Source organism: Bos taurus, chromosome 1 (genome assembly GCF_002263795.3).
Source record: "Bos taurus isolate L1 Dominette 01449 registration number 42190680 breed Hereford chromosome 1, ARS-UCD2.0, whole genome shotgun sequence".
Taxonomy (NCBI): Eukaryota; Metazoa; Chordata; class Mammalia; order Artiodactyla; family Bovidae; genus Bos; species Bos taurus.
Genome location: NC_037328.1, coordinates 10,231,710 through 10,255,724, shown reverse-complemented (window position 1 = coordinate 10,255,724; position 24,015 = coordinate 10,231,710). Strand labels below are relative to the sequence as shown.

Here is a 24,015-nt window from a genome sequence, read left to right as displayed (position 1 = left end):
CTTATAGTTAAGAAGATCCAAGTATCACAGAAGGTAAGTGATAAATAAACATGTACTACTTTCTCTTCCATTCCACTATCTCATCACCAACAGGCAAGTTTAGTTAGATTTACTTGAATATTTCAGATATGTTCTATGCAGTTAAATTTTATTTTATAAATAAAAGTTCCCTTAATTTATGATGCCTGCTTTCTGAAAATTTCTCTTCTTACCTAATACTATATTTCATTTATGGCATAATATTCCAGTTTGGTGCAACACAGTGAAAAAAACGTATGTAAGTGATAAAATAATGTTCCACTAACATCCTCATCTGCGGGCACTTATATAATATCCTATAGTTCTAATTCCTAGAATTGCTAAATCAAGGGGTGTGCACATAAAGTATTGAATGGCTGCTCTTGTAGCATTGACAGAAGGAGAAAATATGTTTTGTCACATAGTTCCTGACTCTGGCAAGTCTTTAGCTTTCTGTCGATCAGAATGTTAAAAGAAAAAAAAACACACAACTTATCTCACTGTTTTAATTTGCATTTCTTTGACTACTAATGAGATTTAGCATATCTTTATAGGTTTATTAGCTATGTCTATTTTTTTTCCTAAATAATATTACTTATTAATAGTTCTTTGCTTTTTGGAGGGGAGGGTCCGTTTCAATTCTTTCAGAGGTTCATAATGAAATATGTATAAATAAAATTATTTATTTATTTATACCACTGAACTTATTTCAAAATAACCCAGTGAGGAAGAAGAGGATGAGGAGGGGATGTGTTTACAAGAAAACAAGATAATAATAGATAATAAAGTTAGCAGTAAATTTGTAATTTCTGAGACTGGGTGACAGATACCTAGGGTTCATCACCCTTTTCTTTTTTGCATATGTTTTAATTTTTTCCATAATACTGACAGAAGTTCTTTCAAGTGTTTTGTTCCTTGTTCTCTTGTGAGGTTCATATGTAATACTTTTCATAATTCTTTTCCATTATGGTTTATTACAGGATACTGAATATACTTCCCTGTGCTATACAGTAGGACTTTGCTGTTTATCCATCCTATATATAATAGTTTGCATCTGCTAATTCAAACTCCCAATCCTTTCTTTCCCCATCCTTCAGCAACCACAGGTCTGTTCTGTGTCTGTTTTTGTTTTGTACAAAAGTTCATTTCTGTCATATTTTATATCCTACACATAAGTGATATCATATGGAATTGTCTTTCTGACTTAACTTCACTTAGCACGATAATCTCTAGGTCCATCCATGAAGCTGCAGATAGTATGATTTCCTTTATTTTATAGCTGGGTAATACTTCATTGTGGGCCTTCCCTGGTGGCTCAGTGGGAAAAAATCTACCTACAATGCAGGAGATGTGGGTTCTATCCTTGGGTCAGGAAGATCCCCTGGAGAAGAAAATGGCAACCCATTCTAGTATTCTTGCCTGGGAAATCCCATGCACAGAAGAGCCTGATGAGTTACAAGCCATGGGGTCACAAAAAGAGTCAGCCACGACTTAGCGACTAAACAACAATATTCCACTGTATACATATATACACCACATCCTCTTTACCTATTTGTTGATGGATATGTAGGTTGAGTCCATGTATTGGCCATTCTATAACAGTGCTGCTATGAACACAGATGTGCATGTATGTTTTCAAACTATAGTTGTCTGGATCATGTACAGTCATTGTAATTGATTTGTAAGAACACTTCGCAGAATATAGAAATTTACCTTTTGTTACAGAAACTGTAAATAATCTCTATGGACAGATAATCAACAACATTATTGAATAATCCATCTCTTCTCCCTCTGATGTGCAAAACCACCTTTATCTTAAATTCATTTCCAATTTACAGACAAGTTTATGTGACTTTCATTTTGTCCTTTTGATCTGTCTTTGCATATGCTATGTAGTTTTAATTTCTATATCTTTACATATTTCCTGAATTTTTCTGTCCGTTTTTACCTGGTGATTTTCTAAGTACCTATTATACTTACAAATATCCCTCCCTCTAAAACTGCTTCTCTAACACAGTATAGTTTGAGTTTCTCTTTGACATCAGTATGTTTTCATGTTTCTACCTGGAGTCTCATCTTTGCATTCAGATTCTGAATTCACTTGGCTAGCACATAAATGTTAATTCTTTTCTTAGTGCAAAAAATATTTATTTAGCTACTGTGAAAGGTTAAACAGCAGAAACAGAGTGGTATAACATTTGAACACTACCATTTATACCAGCTTTATTTTTAACAAATAAGCATCTGAGTAGAAATTCAATAGAGGAGTGTGTCGTAATCAGTCAGACAAAGACCTTAAAATACAATAAAGTAATATTCGTCTTAAGCATTTCAGTTTTAGTTGATTGCTCCACGGCTTCATAGGAAGATGTGACTTCTTAAAGAGAAAAAATATTTTTTATATGGCTTGATCCACTTATTAGAAATAAGTAGCAGAGAGCATCTGCGTTCACACACCAACTGTTAAACTAATCTACGTGAAGTCAGCCTCAAAGCACTTGACTGCAGCTACAGGATGTAGATGTAACAGGATCGCACAGACTAACATCTGATAGGGCCATACATTTGCCAGGTCAGAAGGAAGAAATGGAGAAGAGGGGATGTATATCCTTCTAGAATCAAAACATCAAATACCCCTGCAGTCTCTTGGAATTGTCTTGAAAAGCTCAATTCCTCCTCAATCCAGATTAACTCCCATTCTATAATAACCCTTCCCCAAACAAAAACAGGCTGCTTCATTCAATTCATACATTGTCAATTAATAAAATGTAAGAGTCACCTGAAACCACCAAAAGTGCGTTGTGATTTTTTCCCCTGAAACTGATGTCTGTATGACATGAGAAGTGCACTGTAAAATGTGAAGAAAAGGAGACATTTCTAATACACAGTATCAGAGACGTGTGAACAGGTCCCCAGGGATTTCAGTTAATTCTACCTAAAGTCTGAGCACTGCTGCTGCTGCTGCTAAGTCGCTTCAGTCGTGTCCGACTCTGTGCGACCCCATAGACGGCAGCCCACCAGGTCCCCCGTCCCTGGGATTCTCCAGGCAAGAACACTGGAGTGGGTTGCCATTTCCTTCTCCAATGCATGAAAGTGAAAAGTGAAAGTGAAGTCGCTCAGTCATGTCCGACTCTTTGCAATCCCATGGACTGCATCCTACCAGGCTCCTCCGTCCATGGGATTTTGCAGGCAAGAGTACTTGAGTGGGGTGACACTGCCTTCTCCGAAAGTCTGAGCACTACCATTCCCAGAAGCTGCTGCAGGTGCTAGAAGCCACAGGTGCACCAGAAAGAGCTCCCAATTATCTCCTGTCCAGTCCCCTTTGATATGTGACAATCTCTTTATTTTCAGAGGGGTTAAGAGAGATCTTTGGAAAAGACCCTGGTGCAGGGAAAGATTCAGAGCAGGAGAAGAAGGGGCGACAGACAATAAGATGGTTGGATGGCATCACCGACTCAATGAACTTGAGTTTGAGCAAACTCCGGGAGATAGTGGACAGGGAAGCCTGGTGAGCTGCAGTTTGCAGGGCTGCAAAGAGTCGGACACGACAGAGCAACTGAACAACAGAGATCTTTGGAAGCAAGCAGCCAGGAATTTTGTGGCCGCCTCCGGCTGGTCCCAGCAGCCAAGGCTGTCACTTTTGCAAGGTCACTGCTGAATATGCCAAGGAAGGGGCAGGGCCGGGAGGGGCAGGAAAGTGGACAGGGGAGAGAGTCGCATCCTGGACACGCAGGCTTGACATTTCCTTTCCTACTTGGTTTTCTTCTGCGTTCACAAGCACTTCCAACTCGAACAATGTGATCCAAGTTTACGCAGGAGTTAAAATAGGTCATTCCTGTTTTCAGATGTCAGAAATATTATCAACGAAATGGTGACATACTACATGCAGCCTTCCAGCTATCTGATAGCACTGAAATGTGAAGCTGAACAGGGCAGTGCCATGGGCCACTGGGCCGCTTCCCCAGCCTTGGCATCGTCATGGGGTAAAGTGGGGCTGACTTGACCATCAAGGATATTTGCAAAAGATCCAAAAAGAGGAGAAGTTACAAAGAGACTTCAAATGGAAACCAGAGCCATTTATTCTTTCAGGGCTTCCTATAGGGTCAGGTCCCATGCTTCGTTCCTGATTCCTAACTGGCTTTTCCTCCTGACCAGCTCGGCAGATGTGGAAATTTAGGTTTAGGGAAGTTAAGTCATTTTCCTGCTATTGAAGGAGTTGTGACTCAAATCCAAGGTCGGAATGACTCCAATGTCTACGCTCTGGACAATCTTATTTGGGGTTGAAAGGGAAGAGGTGGGATTGAGATGGAAGGGGAGGATGTAGAAGGGGAGAAGACACCATGTAGAGACAGCGGGGCTCAGAAGTTCCTGCCCGTGAGGCTGGAGGAGGAGATGCTGCCAGGAACTGAAGGTGCAACAGATGAGACATTTCCAAACAAGCAGCCACTGTAACCCTAGCACTTCCTCGAGGAGCTAACTGCCTAGTCCAGGAGGAAACACCAGCTGAACTCCATCCGTTACTCCATTTTGCCAGAGGCAGACGAGGGAAGTGGTTAAGAATACAGACAGGGAAGGCAGAGGGCTTGAACCTCGTCCATTTCTAAGCTCCTTCCCCGCTGATACTTCATTCAAAGGGGATGATTTAGCAGTAGCTCCCTCATGGGCAGCTGCTGACTATATAAGAAGCCCTTCCAACAGTGCCCAGCTCATAGAAAGAGCTAGATAATTGTTTATTATGATTGCAAAAGCCAAGAAAGCATCTATTTTTACTTATGCCAGAAATAGAGGTGTTTATTCCAGAACTAATAAATCACAACAGTGTGACATGATTGACTGCCAAATGTCTAATGCTTGCTAGAAACAAAAACAAAAAACCTGAAATAGCTGTAGAACAGTAGTTCTCCCCATCTTACATTTTTAAAGAGAAGCAAAGCTGAATTATTATATACTCGAAGAACTCTTTTAAAAAATGTTTAGAATACAGAACGTCTTGCATAAATCCCTCTTGATTAAAACATGCATTCTTCTCCAACACTGAGTAAATTCAATATGGAAGACACTGACCATTAGTTTCACAAATGATTCAAGAATGTGAGCCATCACTGATAAATTATAGACATAATTCATGAGATATTTGTAACAATTCACCGACTTATTCAGACACCTCATAGCCTTTGCATTTATTAATACTATTCCTCCAGTTGAATACTTGTAGGAGTGGAAAACACTTTTTTCTCTACCCTGTTAGGTTTAGTTCCTGGGTCTGTGCAAATTAAACTGACAAAAGACAGATTAATGGAGAAAAAGCATACACATTTGGTTTGGTTAACATTTTTACATGAGTTGAGGGAGACGGAGTATAAGAAGAGGTTCATAGAAGAGACAGCCCTAAAGAAATAACTAGGTCTGAGAGACTATATATCATTTTAATAAAGAGCGGTTAATTGTGGAGATATGACAAAACAAAGAAAAACAAGTTTGGGCTCGCAGGGGTAACATTTATTTATTGCCTATTTACAGTATTCAATTTCAGCCAACAACATAATCCTTACTCCAAAAACCTATGAAATGAAATATAGTATTCTGTAATTGTCGATGTGAATAGCAGATAATAATCAAAGATTAATACGGGTCTGGCTGAATGTGTTCCACAGCCCTAGGCAGGGTTCTATGGAAGTGGCACCTCACCACACACATTTTTAAATTTAAAATCAAATCTTCTTCTTTTTTGTAGCTAAAGATTCTTACCTTTGGGAACTTCATGGAATACATCTTCCCAACTTTTTTTTTTTTTAATCAGCGTGATTTTTATTCCTTTATAGATATTTTTATATTCATTTTTGGGTCTGCAGAGTCAGATAGCTAGACAGAAAACATGTTTCTTATTTGCCCAACTTATTTTTCAACCACATAAAATGAGGAGCAACTTGAACACCAAGGAGATGAAAGGAGGAAACTTTATTTACATCTGTGTAAACACGTTACCTAATTAGAGCTCCTAATGAGGGGCTCTAGAAACTGAAATCACAATTTTACTGACTTCTACATTCGAGCCCTGACTACATTTGCTTGTCAGGATTAATAGCGTCTTACAAACTTCTTTCTACAAAAGTGATCATGGAACTACTAAATAAGAGGACTGCTTGTTTGAATGACGAGGTCAGGTTTCCTTTATTTCTTTATCCTTGTTAATCTCTACAGTCCTTGCTCATCTCTTTTCCTTTAGGTCATTTACAGCTGAAGGACCACTGTGTTGAACACTACTCGAGGGCAGCAATTTAAATCATTCAATAAATACTTAAAATATTAACAAGTATTTGGCGCAAGCTCCCTCCCTACATCACTACTTTCATCCTAACCTCGGGTTGGAAATGCCAAATAAGAAAAGCACATGTCCACAATTACATAGCTCCTGATGCCCTAAACAGATTCATATATCCATTAGACACTACATTTACAAATAACTTATAATGTCAGAAGATTTAATGTTAAGGAATAAAATGCAGGATATAAAATGGAACCTACAGCATGATCTGAAAAATGCTTTAAAACGTGAAATACAACAGGCATTTACAGGTGGTAGAATTATGCATGTTTTTATATTTTCTCTAGGTTACCTACAATGGAACCTGGAAAAGGTCTTTTCATTCCAGTCCCAAAGAAGGACAATACCAAAGAATGTTCAAACTACTGGACAATTCACATGTTAGCAGGGTAATGCTCAAAATCATTCAAGCTAGGCTTCAACAGTACATGAACCAAGAACTTCCAGATGTACAAGATAGATTTAGAAAACGCAGAAGCACCGGAGACCAAACTGCCAACATCCCTTGGATCATAGAGAAAGCAAAGGAATTCCAGGAATACATCTACTTCTGCTTTATTTACTACCTTAAAGCCTTTGACTGTGCCGATCACAACAAACTGTTGGAAAATTCTTAAAGAGATGAGAATGCCAGACCACCTCATCTGCCTCCTGAGAATCCTGTACGCAGGTCAAGAACAGCAGTCAGAACTGGACGTGAAATAATAGACTTGTTCAAAATTGAGAAAGCAGTTCGTCAAGGCTGTATATTGTTGCCCTGCTTATATAACTTATATGCAGAGTACATCATGAGAAATGCCAGACTGGATGAATCACAAGCTGGAATCAAGATTGCTGGGGGAAATATCAACAACCTCAAATATGAAGATGATACTACTCTGATGGAAGAAAGTGAAGAGGAACTAAAGAGCCTTTTGATGAAGGTGAAAGAGGAGAGTGAAAAAGCTGGCTTAAAACTCAACATTCAAAAAAACTCAGATCATGGCATCCGGTCCCATCACTTCATGGAAAACAGATGAGGAAAAAGTGGAAACAGTGACAGATTTTATTTTCTTGGGCTCCAAAATCACTGTGGATAGTGACTGCAGCCATGTAATTAAAAGACATTTGCTCCTTGGAGGAAAAGCCATGACAAACCAACCAACCTAGACAGTGCATTAAAAAGCAGAGACATCACTTTGCCAACAAAGGTCTGTATAGTCAAAGCTATGGTTTTTCCAGCAGTCATGTACGGATATAAGAGTTGGACCATAAAGAAAGCTGAGCGCTGAAGAATTAATGCTTTTGAACTGTGGTGTTGGAGAAGACTCTTGAGAGTCCCTTGGACTGCAAGGAGATCAAACCAGTTAATCCTAAAGGAAAGTCAACCCTGACTGATGCTGAAGCTCCAATCCTTTGGCCACCTGATTCAAAGAACTGACTCATTAGAAAAGACCCTGATGCGGGGAAAAGACTGAGCTCAAGAGGAGAAGGGGACAGCAGAAGATGAGACAGTTAGACACCATTGCTGACTCAATGGACATGAGTTTGAGCAAACTCCAGGAGACAGTGAAGCACAGGAAAGCCTGGCCTGCCTGCAATTCAAGGGGTTGTAAAGAGTCAGACATGACTGAGCGACTGAACAAGATGACAACAACCTACAATGAAATCGTACTACTTTTCTAATTCAAAACAATCTAACATATATAATTTGAAAAAATATGATTCCCCCAAACAGTTTAAAGCTTTAAACTTCTGTACCTCTTGGTTATATTTATTATGAAAAATATATGGAAAACTGGTGTTAAAAAAAAAAGTGGATCTTTTTAAGCTTACAGACAAATTTTTTTAAGTTTAATAGTCAACCTCCAAAGGAGATTCAGATACCCTTTTACTTTTAGCTCATTCCTGCAAGCCCTGAATCCTCTAGGCATTGTCCCACAGATTAGCCTTTGCAAAGTGCAATTATTTTTGCACACAATATGAAGAAAATACATGCTTAACTTAAAGATCAATTACGCCTTGTGGGTAAAGTCTAGCCACAGACGGAAAGTCTTAAGATTTAAATAGAAAAATTGTCAAGTTAACACTATATCTAAAATCACTAAGCCTAAGTCACTGAATAAACGTGAACTCTCTTTAAAGCACTCACACCATCTACGATATCCAGGCTGATAAATATTTTACAACTACTTCCAACTTTAAAAGTTCACTCATGGAGCTTCTTCATACCATAAAATAAATACTTAACAGCAATGATCCCAGAAGTACATCAATCCCCTGTCTTTACCAACTCACAATGCTGTGGGGTAACCATTCCACAATGCTTGCATTTGGAAAACAACTATTTTATATGCCACTGGGCTTAAGTTGTCAAAAAACATCATACTTTAAATATAACTGGATAAGAATTATTGGCACACACATGGGCAGCTTTCCAAAAGAAGGGAAGAAAAAAGAAAACTTAATCCAGTGTTTCCAGGAACAGACCTCACACACACAACAAACTGTACATAATACATAATGCCTTGCTGACCTCTTTTCCTTTCAGTGGGCAGATGATATTTCAGTGAGTTCTGAGTCACATACTCTGGGTCCCAAAGGGTCCACCCAACTTGTACTCCAGCAGTGCCCACACCAAAAAAATAAAACTGAGTGCTGGACCCAGCATCACCTCACATTACTATTCCACTGAGTGATTCTCAGTATGCCTGCTAATTTTATTTACCCTGCCCCCAAAGAGTTGTCTTGATCACAAGCCTTGCCTTCCTCAAGTGGGCCAGATTTTCTTAAAGCTCCTGGCTCAGTATTTAGTTGACAGCAACCACCAAATATGAGTACATATTCAAATGGACACAGCAAAATAGAAAAGAAGAAGGAAGAAACAGGATGAAGAAGAAAGATTAGAAACCACAGGACAGGGATTAGGGCTCAGACCATTAATTTTCAAGCGATTATCAGACAACTAAGTATCATCAGATTCCAGTTTCTTCATCTAACAAGGGGGGATAGAAAGGAGGTCCTATGGATAGTATCTGCTCCATTCTTTTCCTAGACAGTCGTAAATTGATTTGGCCCTTCTACAGCTGCACTGTCCAATATGGTAGCCACCAGCCAATGTGGCTACTGACTGCATGAAATACGGCTGGTTGGACTTAAACTATATTCTATGGGTAAAATTTTGAAGACATAAAATGAAAAAAGAGTGTAATATATTTCATGAATAATTTTTATATTGACCATATATTGAAATGATATTTTACATTTATTAGGTACAATATACTAATTTGGGCTTCCCTTGTGGCTTAGCTGTTAAAGAATCTGCCTGTAATGCAGGAGACCTGGGCTCGATCCCTGGGTTGGGAAGATCCCCTGGAGAAGGGAAAGGCTACCCACTCCAGTATTCTGGCCTGGAGAATTCCATGGACTGTATAGTCCAAGGGGTTGCAAAGAGTTGGACATGACTGAGCGACTTTCACTTTCTTTCAGTGTTACGCACTACTTTTGCCAGTTTCTTTTGAATTTGAGGTGGACACTAGAACATTTTAAATTATACCTGTGGTCCCGTTATACTTTTATTGAACTGCTTTGTTTTGGAGTTAGGCCTGGCAGTAAGGGAGGGCCAGAGGAATTTTGAGATGAAATGACATCAGGAAGGTATCTGAATGGAAGTTGCCATTCCCTGGTTCTTCACTATTAGGACCTGGGGCATATCATTTCCAGATAATATTTACAAATCTCTGTTTTAAAGTTTTGCTTTTGTTTTCTTATTCTACTCACCAACAATGAATCAATAGCAAACAATATTGGGCCTGAAAATAATCAATACCACTTCATTTACTCTAAGGCTAAATCTTAATTATCAGCTGTAGGATTATAGGATTGAAGCATAATCTTAAATGGATGTGTCTTCATAGAGGCACAACTGCTTTCCATTTCCTTTGAACTGAATATAAATTTAAAGTAATAATTGAGTTTCCTTCATAAAGATGATCACAATCTTCTTTTTAAAACTCATATTCAAATTTAATAGGAACAATTAAAATAAATTTGCATGGGTGAAGCATGTTTCACTGACACCTAATGAGAAACTTTTCACTGATTTTTGCAATCTGTATCAATTAATGTATTCTAAATGATCAAAGAAGCAGAGATCATTTCTATAGAGTTTGTTTACTTAGAAATACAGCAGATTATGAACCAAACCAATAAAATATTTGTAAGACTCGGGTAAGTCAAGAATGAATATTCTCAGAAAATTTTCTTGGACTTTTGCAATTAAGAGATCTTAAAGAGATGGAAATACCAGACCACCTGACCTGCCTCTTGAGAAGCCTGTATGCAGGTCAGAAAGCAACAGTTAGAACTGGACATGGAACAACAGACTGGTTCCAAATCAGGAAAGGAGTACGTCAAGGCTGTATATTGTCACCCTGCTTATTTAACTTATATGCAGAGTACATCATGAGAAACGCCGGTATGGAGGAAGCACAAGCTGGAATCAAGATTGCCAGGAGAAATATCAATAACTTCAGATATGCGGATGACACCATCCTTATAGCAAAGAGTGAAGAACTAAAAAGCCTCTTGATGAAAGTGAAAGAGGAGAGTGAAAAAGTTGGCTTAAAATTCACCATTCCGAAAACTAAGATCATGGCATCTGGTCCCATCACTTCATGGCAAATAGATGGAAACAATGGAAACAGTGACAGACTTTATTTTTGGGGGCTCCAAAATCACTGCAGATGGTGACTGCAGCCATGAAATTAAAAGATGCTTGCTTCTTGGAAGAAAAATTATGACCAACCTAGACAGCATATTAAAAATCAGAGACATTACTTTGCCAATAAAGGTCCATCTAGTCAAAGCTATGGTTTTTCCAGGAGTCATGTATGGATGTGAGAGATGGACTATAAAGAAAGCTGAGTGCCAAAGAATTAATGCTTTTGAACTGTGCTGTTGGAGAAGACTCTTGAGAGTCCCTTGGACTGCAAGGAGATCCAACCAGTCAATCTTAAAGGAAATCAGTCTTGAATATTCATTGGAAGGACTGATGTTGGAGCTGAAACTCCAATACTTTGGCCACCTAATTCGAAGAACTGACTCACTGGAAAAACCCTGATGCTGGGAAAGACTGAAGGTGGGAGGAGAAGGGGATGACAGAGGATGAGATGATTGGATGGCATCACTGACTCCATGGACGTGAGTTTGAGTGAACTCTGGAAATTGGTGATGGACAGGGAGGCCTGGTGTGCTGCAGTCCATGGGGTCACAAACAGTTGGACACGACTGAGAGACTGGACTGAGAGAATGAACTGAACTAAACCGAAACAAAAGTATCCATCTAACTGCCTATAAAATTAACTACCAATTGTTTAAAAGCAAGCAACAGTCCCTAACTCTGAAATCCAGAGCCAACTAAAGGCACAAGCTTTTCAGACTGGGCTTAAACCATGGCCAGTATTTAAGAACAATATTTGCAGATATATGAAAGCAGAACAAATTTCAGAATACTATATATCTGTTGAGGAAATTTTAAATAATAAAGTTTTAAAATAAAGTTTCTCAACTTAGATAAACTATGTGACCATTATAAAACTATTCAGAAATTAAAAAAACAAGACTTTCTTAATTTTCAAATTCCAGCTAATATAGTTCACACAAATTTTCAAACTTTCATGGTATAAATTATTACTCATTCTTTTTATGGGGGAAAAAGTATAATTTCAAGGGTGATGGGAGATTTATGTATGTATTTAAAACACATATTGGCTCCTCTTTCTGATTCTCATGATTAACCAACAACTATTTCAGATACTACAAATTGTCAACTATATTTCAGAAGGCAGTCTCTTAAGTGATGAGACAAAATATTTTCTTTGCTAGACCCTCTAAAAATAAAAGGAAAACCAAGATGTAAGATGATCAAACTTGAACTAAGCTTTTAACTACTTAAAGAGAACCAAGGGTTCAGAAAGAAATAATGCAGAAAATGAAACCAAGAGTAGTTTTTGAGAAACCAGGATATTTTAGACATTTCCTTAAGACAGAACCATGTACAACATGTCAAACTATGAGGATGCAATTTAAATAAACCTTGAAGTGCTGGTAAAATGCCTGCTCTGTGTGTGCGTGTGTGTGTGTGTGCACGCTCAGTTGTGTCTGACTCTTTGTGACTCCAGGGACTATAGTCCACCAAGCACCTCTGTCCATGGAATTTTCCAGGCAAGAATACTGGAGTGGGTTGCCATTGCCTCCTCCAGGGGATCTTCCCCATCCAGGGATCAAACTTGCATCTCTGCAGTCTTCTGCATTGGCAGGCAGGTTCTTTTCCACTAGCACCACCTGTTAAGCCCATGCCCATATCAGGCATACTTAAAAAAATAGAACAAAATACCTCACCACTTAGCTGTCATTGAAAATGGCATTGGCATGTAGATTCTTTACCATTGCACCAACTGAGAAGCCCCAAAATGTCTGAAGGTGAAGTGAAAGTCGCTCAGTTGTGTCTGACTCTTTTGCAATCCCATGGACTGTAGTCCATGGAATTCTCCAGGCCAGAATACTGGAATGAGTAGCCCTTCCCTTCTCCAGGGGATTGGGATCTTCCTGACTCAGGAATTGAACCGGGGTCTCTTGCACTGCTGGTGGATTCTTTACCAGCTGAGCTACCAAAAGCCCAGAAGTCAATCACAAACGCCCTGAGAAAATCTGAAATAGAGACAAAACATCCTGCATTAAACTTTCCCCTCATCTGCTAACAAGAATCAATCAACTGTCTGGGTCAGCATTTCACGTTACATTTCTGAGATGACTAAGCAAACCAGCAACGGAGGTTACGTTTTAAGGTTTCTTAAAAAGCATAAACAATTTAACAATGGCAATAAACCCTGAGGATATTTTAAGCAAAGTCTTTTTCTCTTCTCCAGGAAAAGAAAAACAAAACTTAAGCTAAAATATTTTTCTCTTCATTGGCTATTTATGAAGGCAATAAATACAACTAAGAACATACACACAAAAAATACTCCCAAGAAGCTGAATACTTCCCATCTGTATCCTTTTACAGCACCACCCAGAAAATTCACAAAGATACAAATTTGACCTTTGTCCAGGCTCATGAAAGTGAAGTGAAATATTCAAATGGCAAATACAGACTAGGAAAGGAATTTCTTGGGAACTGGGTGGGTCTGCTTCCTACCTTGTTTATTTAAGAAAGTCTTTTCCTGTTCATTATCTTTGTCCAGGATGTCTGGAATGGCCCTGTTGACTAATTACTCAGTCCCAAGTTCCAGGGACTTGCACTGTTTAAAGGTAACTCTACCTTAAGGTAGCTTTTGCTTCTTACTGTTTGAGCCATCTAGTCACATGGTCACCCTCTGAGAATTCCCTCCCCGCATACTTCACTGAACAAGTATGCAGTGATTCCAAAATTACAGTTTTGTCACAAATATACTCTCTTGAAACTGGAGCCTTTCACAATTCCTCACACCAACAGAAATACACAAGCTGCCTTCCTATTCAATCATCTTATCAATTAGCCAAGACTCTGCCCTGCACAAAACAACTACAGGGTTTTAAAATTTAGTTCACTTTTACTGGATTGAAATTTTCTGGATTCCATGGTGTAAGAGGATTTAACACCTGGACACAAAACATTAAAAACAACCCTGAGAAAACCCTGGTAAAACACAAAGTTAATCATAATGACCTCAATTAGATTTTCAGTGCCTGTCAAGTTAGTAGCATATAGTGATATTGGCTTCAAGCCCTTGAACTTGAAAAGTACAATTCCTTAAGAGAGTAGAAATAATAGAATTTCAATTTTTTTCTTAAAGGGCCAATTTTGATCCTAGTTCACACTAATGTAAAAGGCAAGTATTAGCAGTAAAATGGCAAAAAAAAAAGAAGCAAACTGCAAAAAGCCAAATTATAATGAAATTTTCATTTTGATGGTCGCTCAATTTCACTCCAATACACAATGTCGTCTCTTCAAATTTCACTATCTTGATCAAAGAAAATCATTTCTAAGCACCTTCAACTGAAAATGTCCCAGTCAATCAGAGGATTGATGAAATATTTCAACAACAGGCATTGTTTTCCCTGGGTCAACTGAATGTCTGAAATAAAGAGTAGCAAATGAAGTTACTGACAGCATTTCATATCCTTTTCACAATAAAATGTTTTAGAAAGATTGAAAGAGTAAATCTTATTTAAAAGGCTTAATTTTTTTTTGTAGACTTGTAGTTAGGTGTCATTCACAACTTTTTTAAACATAAGAGAAGCTAGCTGTCAAGAGTCAAACATAATTATCACTACAGTATAAAATCCCAGAGTCTTCCTTTAGAAAATTTGTCAAGTATTTAGTAAACACTAGATGTAAGGCACTGCAGTGAGTTATGAAACAAATTACAGAAATAGTTTGTGATCAAGTTTAACATTAACTTCTCTGCCCCACTATTCTATTTTTAATATCTAACCACCAAAGTACATCCTTGTTCCTGGTTATGGTTTTACACCAAAGTGAATAAATAGTTCTTTCCTCCAGATATCTAAGTTTACATTTGGGTCAGAGAACTTTCCTGATAATACCACATAAAATATCACATTCATGGCAGATTTCCACCTAGCATTCACCGATGATATCCTTGACCAATTTAATTTTTTCCAAGTTTTCTACTACTTTTTATTCTTCCATTGCTATTTATTCTGTCTACCCCTCATTATACTGTAAACTCCCATGAGGGGAGGGACCTCAAAAATACTGGTTAAATGAAGGAGTGAATTTTCCTTTTCTGGCTGTGCTCATAAAAACCTAAGTTTCTATGCATGAAAATACACTAGTAACTTCTCTATAAAATCTGATTTTAATTTTAAGTTGCTCATTCATCTAATATGTATCAGAATAAATTATTCCTAGAATGGTTAGTCTACATATTTGCAAGTTTCTGTGAAAGTTTCTTAAAAACTCATCACTTACATCTTCAAACCAATACACTGCAATGACAAAACTATTCGCCTAAAAAAATAACAAGAAATTAAGAGCTTCAGCATGAGAAATATTAGCTCTCAAATATAGCTTTTCCTATAAGTTTTTTATGTTAGTCACTGAAGAGTTAAGCAAAGATTTCAAAAAGTTTGTATCAGTTTTAAAGGCTCAATCTCCAAAGTAGATAAGGATTTTTTTTGAAAGATGAAAAAAATCAATATGTTTACTACAGCAGTTATCTATCATGTGTGCCTATTAATTCCATTACAAAACAAAACAATAATTGTGCTTTTGAAGAGCCGTCCCATTGATAAGAACAAATACAAAAAGTCCTTTTTTGGACTAACCAAACCTCAACCAGGACTACTATTTTCTTCATTTTTGACGAAAGTAAAGACTACGTTGTCCTGTTAATTTCATCGTAATCCAGTCATATGCAGACGGGAGAAACAACAAATGAGTTAGTGGTCACTTGAGGGTAAGAGGTCAGGCCTAAAGTAGACAAATGTATCTCAAGGGTAACCTCTTGTCTGTATTCCCATAAAATGTCACTCTGGGGTCAAAATATATCAATCTTTTAAGCTTTGAAATTTAACAAATCAGCAAGAGTAACAACACATTTTCTTCACTTTATGCAAATGACTTTTCCTGATAGAATATAGATTTCTTATTCTTATAAGCATCCTTCCCAAGAATACTGGAGTAGGGGGATTTTCCCAACTCAGGAATCAAACCAGGGTCTCCTGGATTGCAGGCGGATTCTTTACCAGCTGAGCTACCAGGGAAGCAAGGATGAAAAGTAATTTACCAGTCTTGATCACCAAGGATACCTTAAACATTCTTTAGTAAGGATACAGTGTAGATTTCTATGGAAGCAAAATGAAAACATAGGAACATACTATTAGATTCTCCATGGAAGAGACTCAAGCAAAGAACAATTTCGTATCAATAAAATAAATCATTAAAAAATTTTTTTCTTGATCAAATTTCTCAGCTAAATGCCATCTCAACTAGGGAGGAAAAAATAAATCGTGAGAGAAAGACCACCTGGAAACGAGAAGATACAAACACCGGGGTTCATCACTAATAAGACCTTAAGAATTCTACTATTTGCTCATCTATAAAACAAGCTTGTTGTTCTTTTCCCTTTTCTGAAAAGTTCACCTTGCTTACTCTCTCCCCCTGCTCACAGACCCTGTTTATGTGGTTGTGGTACTTTCATTCCTTACTGTATCTACTCTTGAGAAGCATGTTTATTTCAAACATAGCTACAATAACTGCATAGTCCTACTTGAACCCACTTTTTTGATCCAGCGGGGCAGTGATAAAAGAAATACATGAATTGTAGTGACAAGAAAAAAAAACCATATAAACTCATTTGGACTTCACTTATTGATTCTTCAATACGTTGATCATACCCTAACCACAGTATCACCAATTTGGGGTATCCTTAAATATCTTCAGCCTAATTTTGAAACTGGGATTGCAAACCTTTCATTTTATAATGAGCAGAGTGTGCTGATTTAAAAAGTATGCTTTTAATTAAGCAGTAGGTCACTACTAAGTTTTATAGTAGATCACTATAGAATTTATCATCATTTAGCTATTAATATCCGGAGAAGGCAATGGCACCCCACTCCAGTACTCTTGCCTGGAAAATCCCATGGACAGGGAAGCCTGGTAGGCTGCAGTCCATGGTGTCGCTACGAGTCGGACACGACTGGAGCGACTTCAATTTCACTTTTCACTTTCATGCAGTGGAGAAGGAAATGGCACCCCACTCCAGTGGTCTTGCCTGGAGAATCCGAGGGACGGGGGAGCCTGGTGGGCTGCGGTCTATGGGGTCACACAGAGTCGGACACGACTGAAGCAACTTAGCAGGCTTCCCTGGTGGCTCAGAAAGTAAAGACTCTGCCTGCAATGCAGGTGGGTTTGACTGCCTGGGTCGGGAAGATCCCCTGGAGAAGGGAATGTCTACCCACTTCACTCTTCTTGCCAGGAGAATTTCGTGGACCAAGGAGCCTTGTGGGCTACAGTCCATGAGGTCACAAAGAGTCGGACAAGACCGAGTGACAAAGATAGAGAGATATTAACATAATTCATTTTATTTTGAAAGTTGGTTTCTTCCAGAAGTGTTGCCATCTCAGGCAGTCTTGCTTTTAGGTTTCCTTGTCCTCTGGTGAAAATTATTTAAAGCTTCCAGTCTAGGTAGGACCAAAATTCTTTTGCTAGCATCTGATATCTTCCTTGGCCAAACTGGTTTATTCATTTTCTAGAGAAGGTTATGCTGAGAATTAAACCAAGTTATTCAAAGCTCTCTGCACACAGCGGACAGTCAACTAACAGCTGAGTTAATAATCAAGCCAGAATATAAACTCACTCAATTTCAGACATGTGTAGCTAGCTGCCAGGGTGCACACATTTAAAGTAGGTCTTACTCATTTGTGTAACAACTGCTTATGTTTTTTACATATTTCTGTACTGTTCAAGTTTTTCTGTAAGCATGAATTGTTTTAGGGCTTTTCAAAAAAGCCAACTAAAACACAAAATAAATATGAATATTTAATAAGTTTGTATATGTTTTAATTTTATTTGTCATACAAATTTTATCTCCAATGTCTTTTTTAAAATTTAAATCAAATTCATTCATTCTTCTCATGAACAAAGTGCCAAGTTCCTATACAGTCTTAACTGGTTGGTAAGTGCATTGGTCAGTAGGTGAAACATCATATAAATTTTTTTTTTAACTTTCAACAATACATAGGATTAAATGTATTTATTTTACATCATCATCAACATCATAAACAATAATTGTAACTAACATGTGCTTATAAGATGCTATCATGTTATATATTAACTCTTTAACTATAAACATTAACGCTTTCACTGTTTCAAGCATTTTACGTACATATTAACTCAATCTTCAACAACCATAAGTATTATCCCCATTTTGCAGAGGAACAAACTGAAGTATGAGTTAGCTCACAGTCAACAGCTTGACCAATGTGGAATGCTGCCTTCCTAGGAAACATGAAAAATTCCACTACTAAGTTTCTGACCTGACATCCTACTGGTTATCAAAATCAAGGCTATAAATGTAGGAACGATTACACTACTTTCCATAGAGCTGGCTTTTAAAAGCCTCTCATTTTGCTCATTTCAACCACTATCTTCTTCCATAAAATACTATAATCCTAGAAATGCTCAAGCTAAATCTGTATTTCATGCTTCGTCCAAATGTAGCCACACAAAATAAGTCTAAGTAAAATAGCCTCTTAGTTCCCATCTCAGCTAAGAATACATACATGAAACTGAATCCTCTGTACCCCATTCTAACTATTCAGAATCCCTTTTTCATAGATCTATTAGTTCATAAACACATCCAGGCTGTCTTTTTTTCCCTAATGAATTACTTTATTCCTAGAGCAGTCCATTCGAATCCAGTTTATGGTACATGTCTACTTCTAAAAAGCTAACAGTAAGCATATCTATTCACCTTTAACCTGAAGAGGAAAATTCATGAAATCTTTTTTCAAAGGAAAACATCAGTGTCTTCACCGAAATGGTTGTTTCTTAAAGCATCCACATTAAACTGAAAAAAGAGTTACATAACATTTTCCCCTTCATCCTGGTTTTCATTTCCAAATTCAGTTTGAGGATTCAGGTACTATTTGCTTTCCTTTTACTAACAAATACAAGGAAAATGAAGAAATATACATTTTTCTGGCTTAAGCTTGCTACTCATTCAGGAGGGCGGGGGGTCTGTTCATTCCATCACTTTGGCCTCCTCCGCCTGCCAGCCTGTCTTCCTCCAGCCACTGAAGAGGGTGTATCTGGATACGAACCATTAAGTCACAGGGTGACAGCGTCCCCAAGGATTTGCAGAAGCTGGTGTGAGTATCAATTCCCACCCCATCCATATGGAAGAATGTATAGCGGAATACTTCCACAAGTATGTGAGGTCCTACTATGAAAAGAAAACCATTTCATAGTCAAGTGGAACATGAAGGTAGAAAAGCACCAGGAAAAGAATCAAAAAACAAAAGGAACATTTTCCCCATGCTCCTTGCTGCTGCCTAGTGAATCAGTTTTTTCATCGGGTACCCCCTTCTTCAGTCAAGGTTCTAATGAAGATGCTGCATCAGAGCTCTTGGCCCCTCAATCCTTATTTGGAATTTGCTATTCCTCTCCAGGGCCTCCCTCGTGGCTCAGGAGTAAAGAATCTGTCTGCCAAGGCAGGAGACCTGGGTTCGATCCCTGGGTCAGGAAGAGCCCGGGGAGAAGGAGATGGCAACCCACTGCAGTACTCTTGCCTGGGAAATCCCCCGGACAGAGGAGCCTGGTGTGCTACAGTCCATGGGGTGGCAAAGAGTCGGACATGATTTAGCGTCTGAGCAGGCACTCCTCTCCAGAGTGTATCCTACACCTTTGCCATCCATCTCACCATCTGTCACAGTTCATGAGCACACATGTAGGATGATTTGTTTATCCTCCGTCTTGCCCACTAGACTGGAAGCTTCCTGAAGCAAGTGATGGTTTTTGTTCACCAGGCTATCTTCAGAGGTACAGACCAGAGCTTGGCCCCAAGAGACTCAACTTAAAATGGCCCTAATGAATAAATAGGGACACAAGGAAAATTAAATCCCACACTGGCTCTGCCCACATCCTCAGGGGTATGTGCTCGCGAGACAGGTATGTAAACAGATACTATAAATGCAAAGACTTAAACTCCCTTCCCCAAACCTAAGATACAAATCTGGCTGGAAAGGAATCATTAGGAAATTCTCGAGGATTATCTCATCCCATGGTTCCTTTATTCCTTATATACAGATGTTTATACTGTTAATATTTTACTCAGTATACCACTTAATCAGTACTTTCCTCTTGGTACTTAACATTTTCTGTTTTCTTTTATAATCATGTGCCTGTCTTATTTACTCTGCAAACTTCCTGGGAACAGGAGAATACAGTATGCAAGTCAAAGTAAACCTTACATCCTAGAGCTTTACTTATAAAGTACATGTATAAGGTTTACCTTTGCATTTGTAACTGATACAACTAGGCAGAGATTAGAGAACTATAGTAATCAAAGATACTTTCTAAGTCTCTTAAAGTAATACATATCCCCACCTAGATCAAATGTGCAGAAAGAGACTGTAGATTTCTACTGAATTTTACCATACTCTTCAATGGTAGTTTAACAGCCACAGGAAAAGTATGTAATAGCTCTGCTTATTTCAAGAATGACTGACACCTTCATCTTCATACAAATATCTGCACAGAAGTCTCTAGTACACCATAAACATAAAACACCATAAACATAAAACAGAGGCCCTCTAGCAAAAGGGAGAAAGCCTTTTTCATGAGGATTACCTCCACATTTTTCTTTTTTTTCTTTTCCATATGGTTTATTACAAGGTATTGAACATAATTCCCTGTGCTACACTGTAGGACCTGTTATTTATCCATCCGGGTATATAAGAGGTTGCACCTGCCAGTCCCAAACTCCCAATCCAATCCCCACCTTCCCCTTAACCCTTAGCAATCACATCTGTTCTCTATGTATAGTCTGTCTTATTTTCCTTCAGACCAATGGACCACATCCTTTCTTTTCAATCATTCCTAATTTAACCTTGTGATCTATTTAGTTGTATGTTTCTCTTTATTTCCCCAGTCAGAACCAGGGATCATTATTCTGTCTGGAGTACTTCTCTGCAGTACTAATGGCCTCCCAAGTGCCCATCAGGTACCTCTGCTCAACAGGGTGACAAGACAGCTGCTTGGGTGCCCTATGGTTATCATGGCTTCCCACTGGTCAGCCAGAAATGGTGACTCCTTATAGCTCACCATCAAATCTGAGCTTCCTGACTGTGACCCCAGGCATCCACCATTAGGGCTGTTCTGACCAGTGTGAGTAGGTATCTATAATCTCTGAATTAGCACCACAATCAAAGTAGATACTTGTGAATTAGGTTAAACCCCACAATACTGGAAAATAAAATTTAAGAGGAAGCCAGTTGAAATAAACGTCAGGGCCTTTTTAACTCATACTCTGTCACTGTCCCAGGGAAAATCATCAGCTCCGGTAATGATGCTTTTCCCAGAGGCCGAGCCCGCCCCCCATCCCGTGATCATTGCCCTTATTCATTTCTTGTCTCAAGTCATCTGCAGCAGACCTATTTTTTAAGCCCTATGAAAGACAGTCAAGTCATAATTAACATCTTTTCAGTGGACAGTGACTTAGCTCCAGAAATCCCCTCAAACCTCATCAGAGTGAACTGCCTACCTTAACGCTTTGCAAAATGAATTAATATGCATCTCACCTCCACCCTTTGAAGGAGGTGACAGTAACCAGTGAAAATGTCCAAAAAGATGGAAGAGCAAAAACTGTAATCAAACAGGCTGAAAAAGAAATCTGAATCATATTTGCCTCTTTCACACACAAAAATATACTGCTCAAAAAACTTAAACATCTACTTTTTGACAAAAGCTTATAAAGGCTTTTAATTACTTAATTTGTGTCTTTCAACGTGTAATAAAACAATGAGAAAACAAATAACTGTAGGAGTAAATTTTAAGTAATGGAAAAAGCCTAGCTCCCTTAATTAAATGCATTTTTTAAAACCGAATAACCAAATTCTTCAACTCTTAAAACAATCTGCCTTAACGAGCCCCGAGGTGATTCTTGAGCCACTCGTAGGTAGAAGAAGAGGAAAAAGTTCAATGACCTTGTAAATTAGGGACTAAAACGCTGTCCGGGTGTGAGAGTCAGTACGGTCTCAGTGGAATTACAGGAAAACATCTGTCCAGAAATTGTTTTTTGGGGGGAAATTACCATGAGGAAGGGGAAAAGTTGGAGGTAAAAACGGGGAAGGGAGGTGACGAATGGTAAAATACCGAATGGGAACCCAAACGATGCAAAATTACGACCTTTTTTGCCCCAGCTGTCAAGCAAACAACTTCTAAGCATCTTCAGATAAAAAGGAAAACAGTGATTTGGCACAGGCGTCAGCTGAATGTTGGGAGAGTTGGATGAATGGGGCAGACTTGTTATATACACCTAGTGGTGGGTGGATTTCCCAGGCTGCAGCCTCCACAGCTTTTCTTTGCTGCACTGCAGAGGCGCCATCTTCTCCGTCTTAATCTTCGCTCAATTTCCAGCCTTTTATCTGCACCCTAAAAAAAAAAATGACCCCGAGGACCCTCCCCAGCAGCCCGCGCCCCCCGGGGGGAACTAAATCACAGTGCCCAGCGCTGCCAGGGAAGTGGCCGCGCCTCGATCTGACAAACGCCTCCTTTGATGCACAGGAGGGGAGAACTCGTGCAGCCCCGCCACCCGCCCCTGCCCTTTCCAGACGCACGCCGCACTCTCCGCGTATTTTTCCCCCAAGGACTTTGCAACCGAGAAAAGAATGAGCCAGCCTGGGAGGTGATGGGGAGAAGGAGGGAAGATGAGGGGTTCCGAGACGCCGCCAGCGCGTCCCTCAGCAGCGCCCCAGCCCCCTCCGGGACGGACTCGCAGCGCGGGGAAGGGAGTCAGGCGGGACGCTCGGTGGCGCACAGACCACCGCGCCCCGGGGCTGGCGAGGGCGGAGTGTCGCGGCTTTTGTTCCCGGGGATCTTCTCCCTCTCCGGGTGAATCCGAGGGTGCGCGCGAACACCCTAGATGTCTAGGCTTGGAGAACGTGCGAGGTGGTTGTGGGTCTCCGACCCCTCCCATCTCTCGCAACTTAACACAAAAGGGAGACGCCGAGAGGCACAAAGTTTGCCCGCTGAGGGTGGTGCGCGACCCTCCTTGGGGTCGCCCTCGGGAGCCTCCGCGAAGAGGAAGGAGGAAGAGGTCTGGCGAGGAAGGGGTGGTGGGGATGCGAAAGGAAGGTGAAACAGGGCGGAAAAGGCCAAGGGAAGCGAAGGGGTGGGGTGGGGGTGCCCAGCTTCCCCGAGCCGTCCCGACTCCTCCTCCCCGGGGCCCGAGAGAAAAGAAAGGGCAGCGATTAAGAGCTGGGGACAGAATACAGGGACTCTTGCGTTTTCGGTTTTCCCCACGTGTTCTCTCGCCCCCCACCGCCCCATCTTCCATCTGGATGTCTCTTGCCTCCCCCGGCCCCCGGCCCCGAGGAAAGGAGTGAATCAGGATCTGAGCCTAAGAGAGCCTCCTCCTCGACTCGCGCCCCTCAAGACTGGCGCGGACCCCGGGGCCCGACGCCTCGCCGGATCCCTCTGCGCCGGCCGGAGCGCGCGTCTCCGGGGCAGGGCTGGGCCGGAGGCAGAGATGCGCAGGGCGCCCGCAAGCGGGGGCGTAGGGCGCAGAGCCGAGAGAGGGGCCCCTCGATCGCTCCCCCCCCCAACCGCCCCGCTTCTCTGGATGAAAGAGGGAGCAGGTCCCCTCCATTCTCCACCCCCCTCCACCGTCACCCCATTCCGAGGCGCGGCACTCACCTCCAGCGCCCGAGCCGTCCAGGCGGCCAGCAGGACCAGTGCCAAGGCGGGCAGCATCGCGACCCTGCGCGGGGCACCGAGCGAGCTGCCGTGCGAGGAGGATCCGCCGCGCCCTTGCTCTGTCTGTGTCGCCGCCGCCGCCGCCGTCTCCGGTGGCCCCGCGCTCTGCTGCTCTGGGTGCTCGCTCTCCTACCGCTGCCGAGGAAACTGACGGAGCGGCGGCGCGGCGGCGGGGCTCGGAGCCCGGCGAGTCAGCTGATCCGGCCCA

At 40.4% G+C, this 24,015-nt stretch overlaps 1 protein-coding gene across 7 annotated transcripts in view; it reads right to left on the bottom strand.

Annotated features, from left to right (window-relative positions):
- APP (amyloid beta precursor protein) overlaps positions 1 to 23,956 on the bottom strand; it is a 312,207-nt gene extending 288,251 nt beyond the window's left edge. For 6 of the 7 annotated variants that reach the window (XM_005201137.4, XM_005201138.4, XM_005201139.4 and 3 more), the window contains exon 1: positions 23,748 to 23,956. In XM_005201137.4, coding sequence (XP_005201194.1) covers positions 23,748 to 23,804 — 57 coding nt within the window. In that variant the 5' untranslated portion in view covers positions 23,805 to 23,956. The remainder of the gene's footprint in view (positions 1 to 23,747) is intronic. The other variant, NM_001076796.1, reaches the window with a different exon arrangement.
- Positions 23,957 to 24,015: the final 59 nt, after the last annotated feature.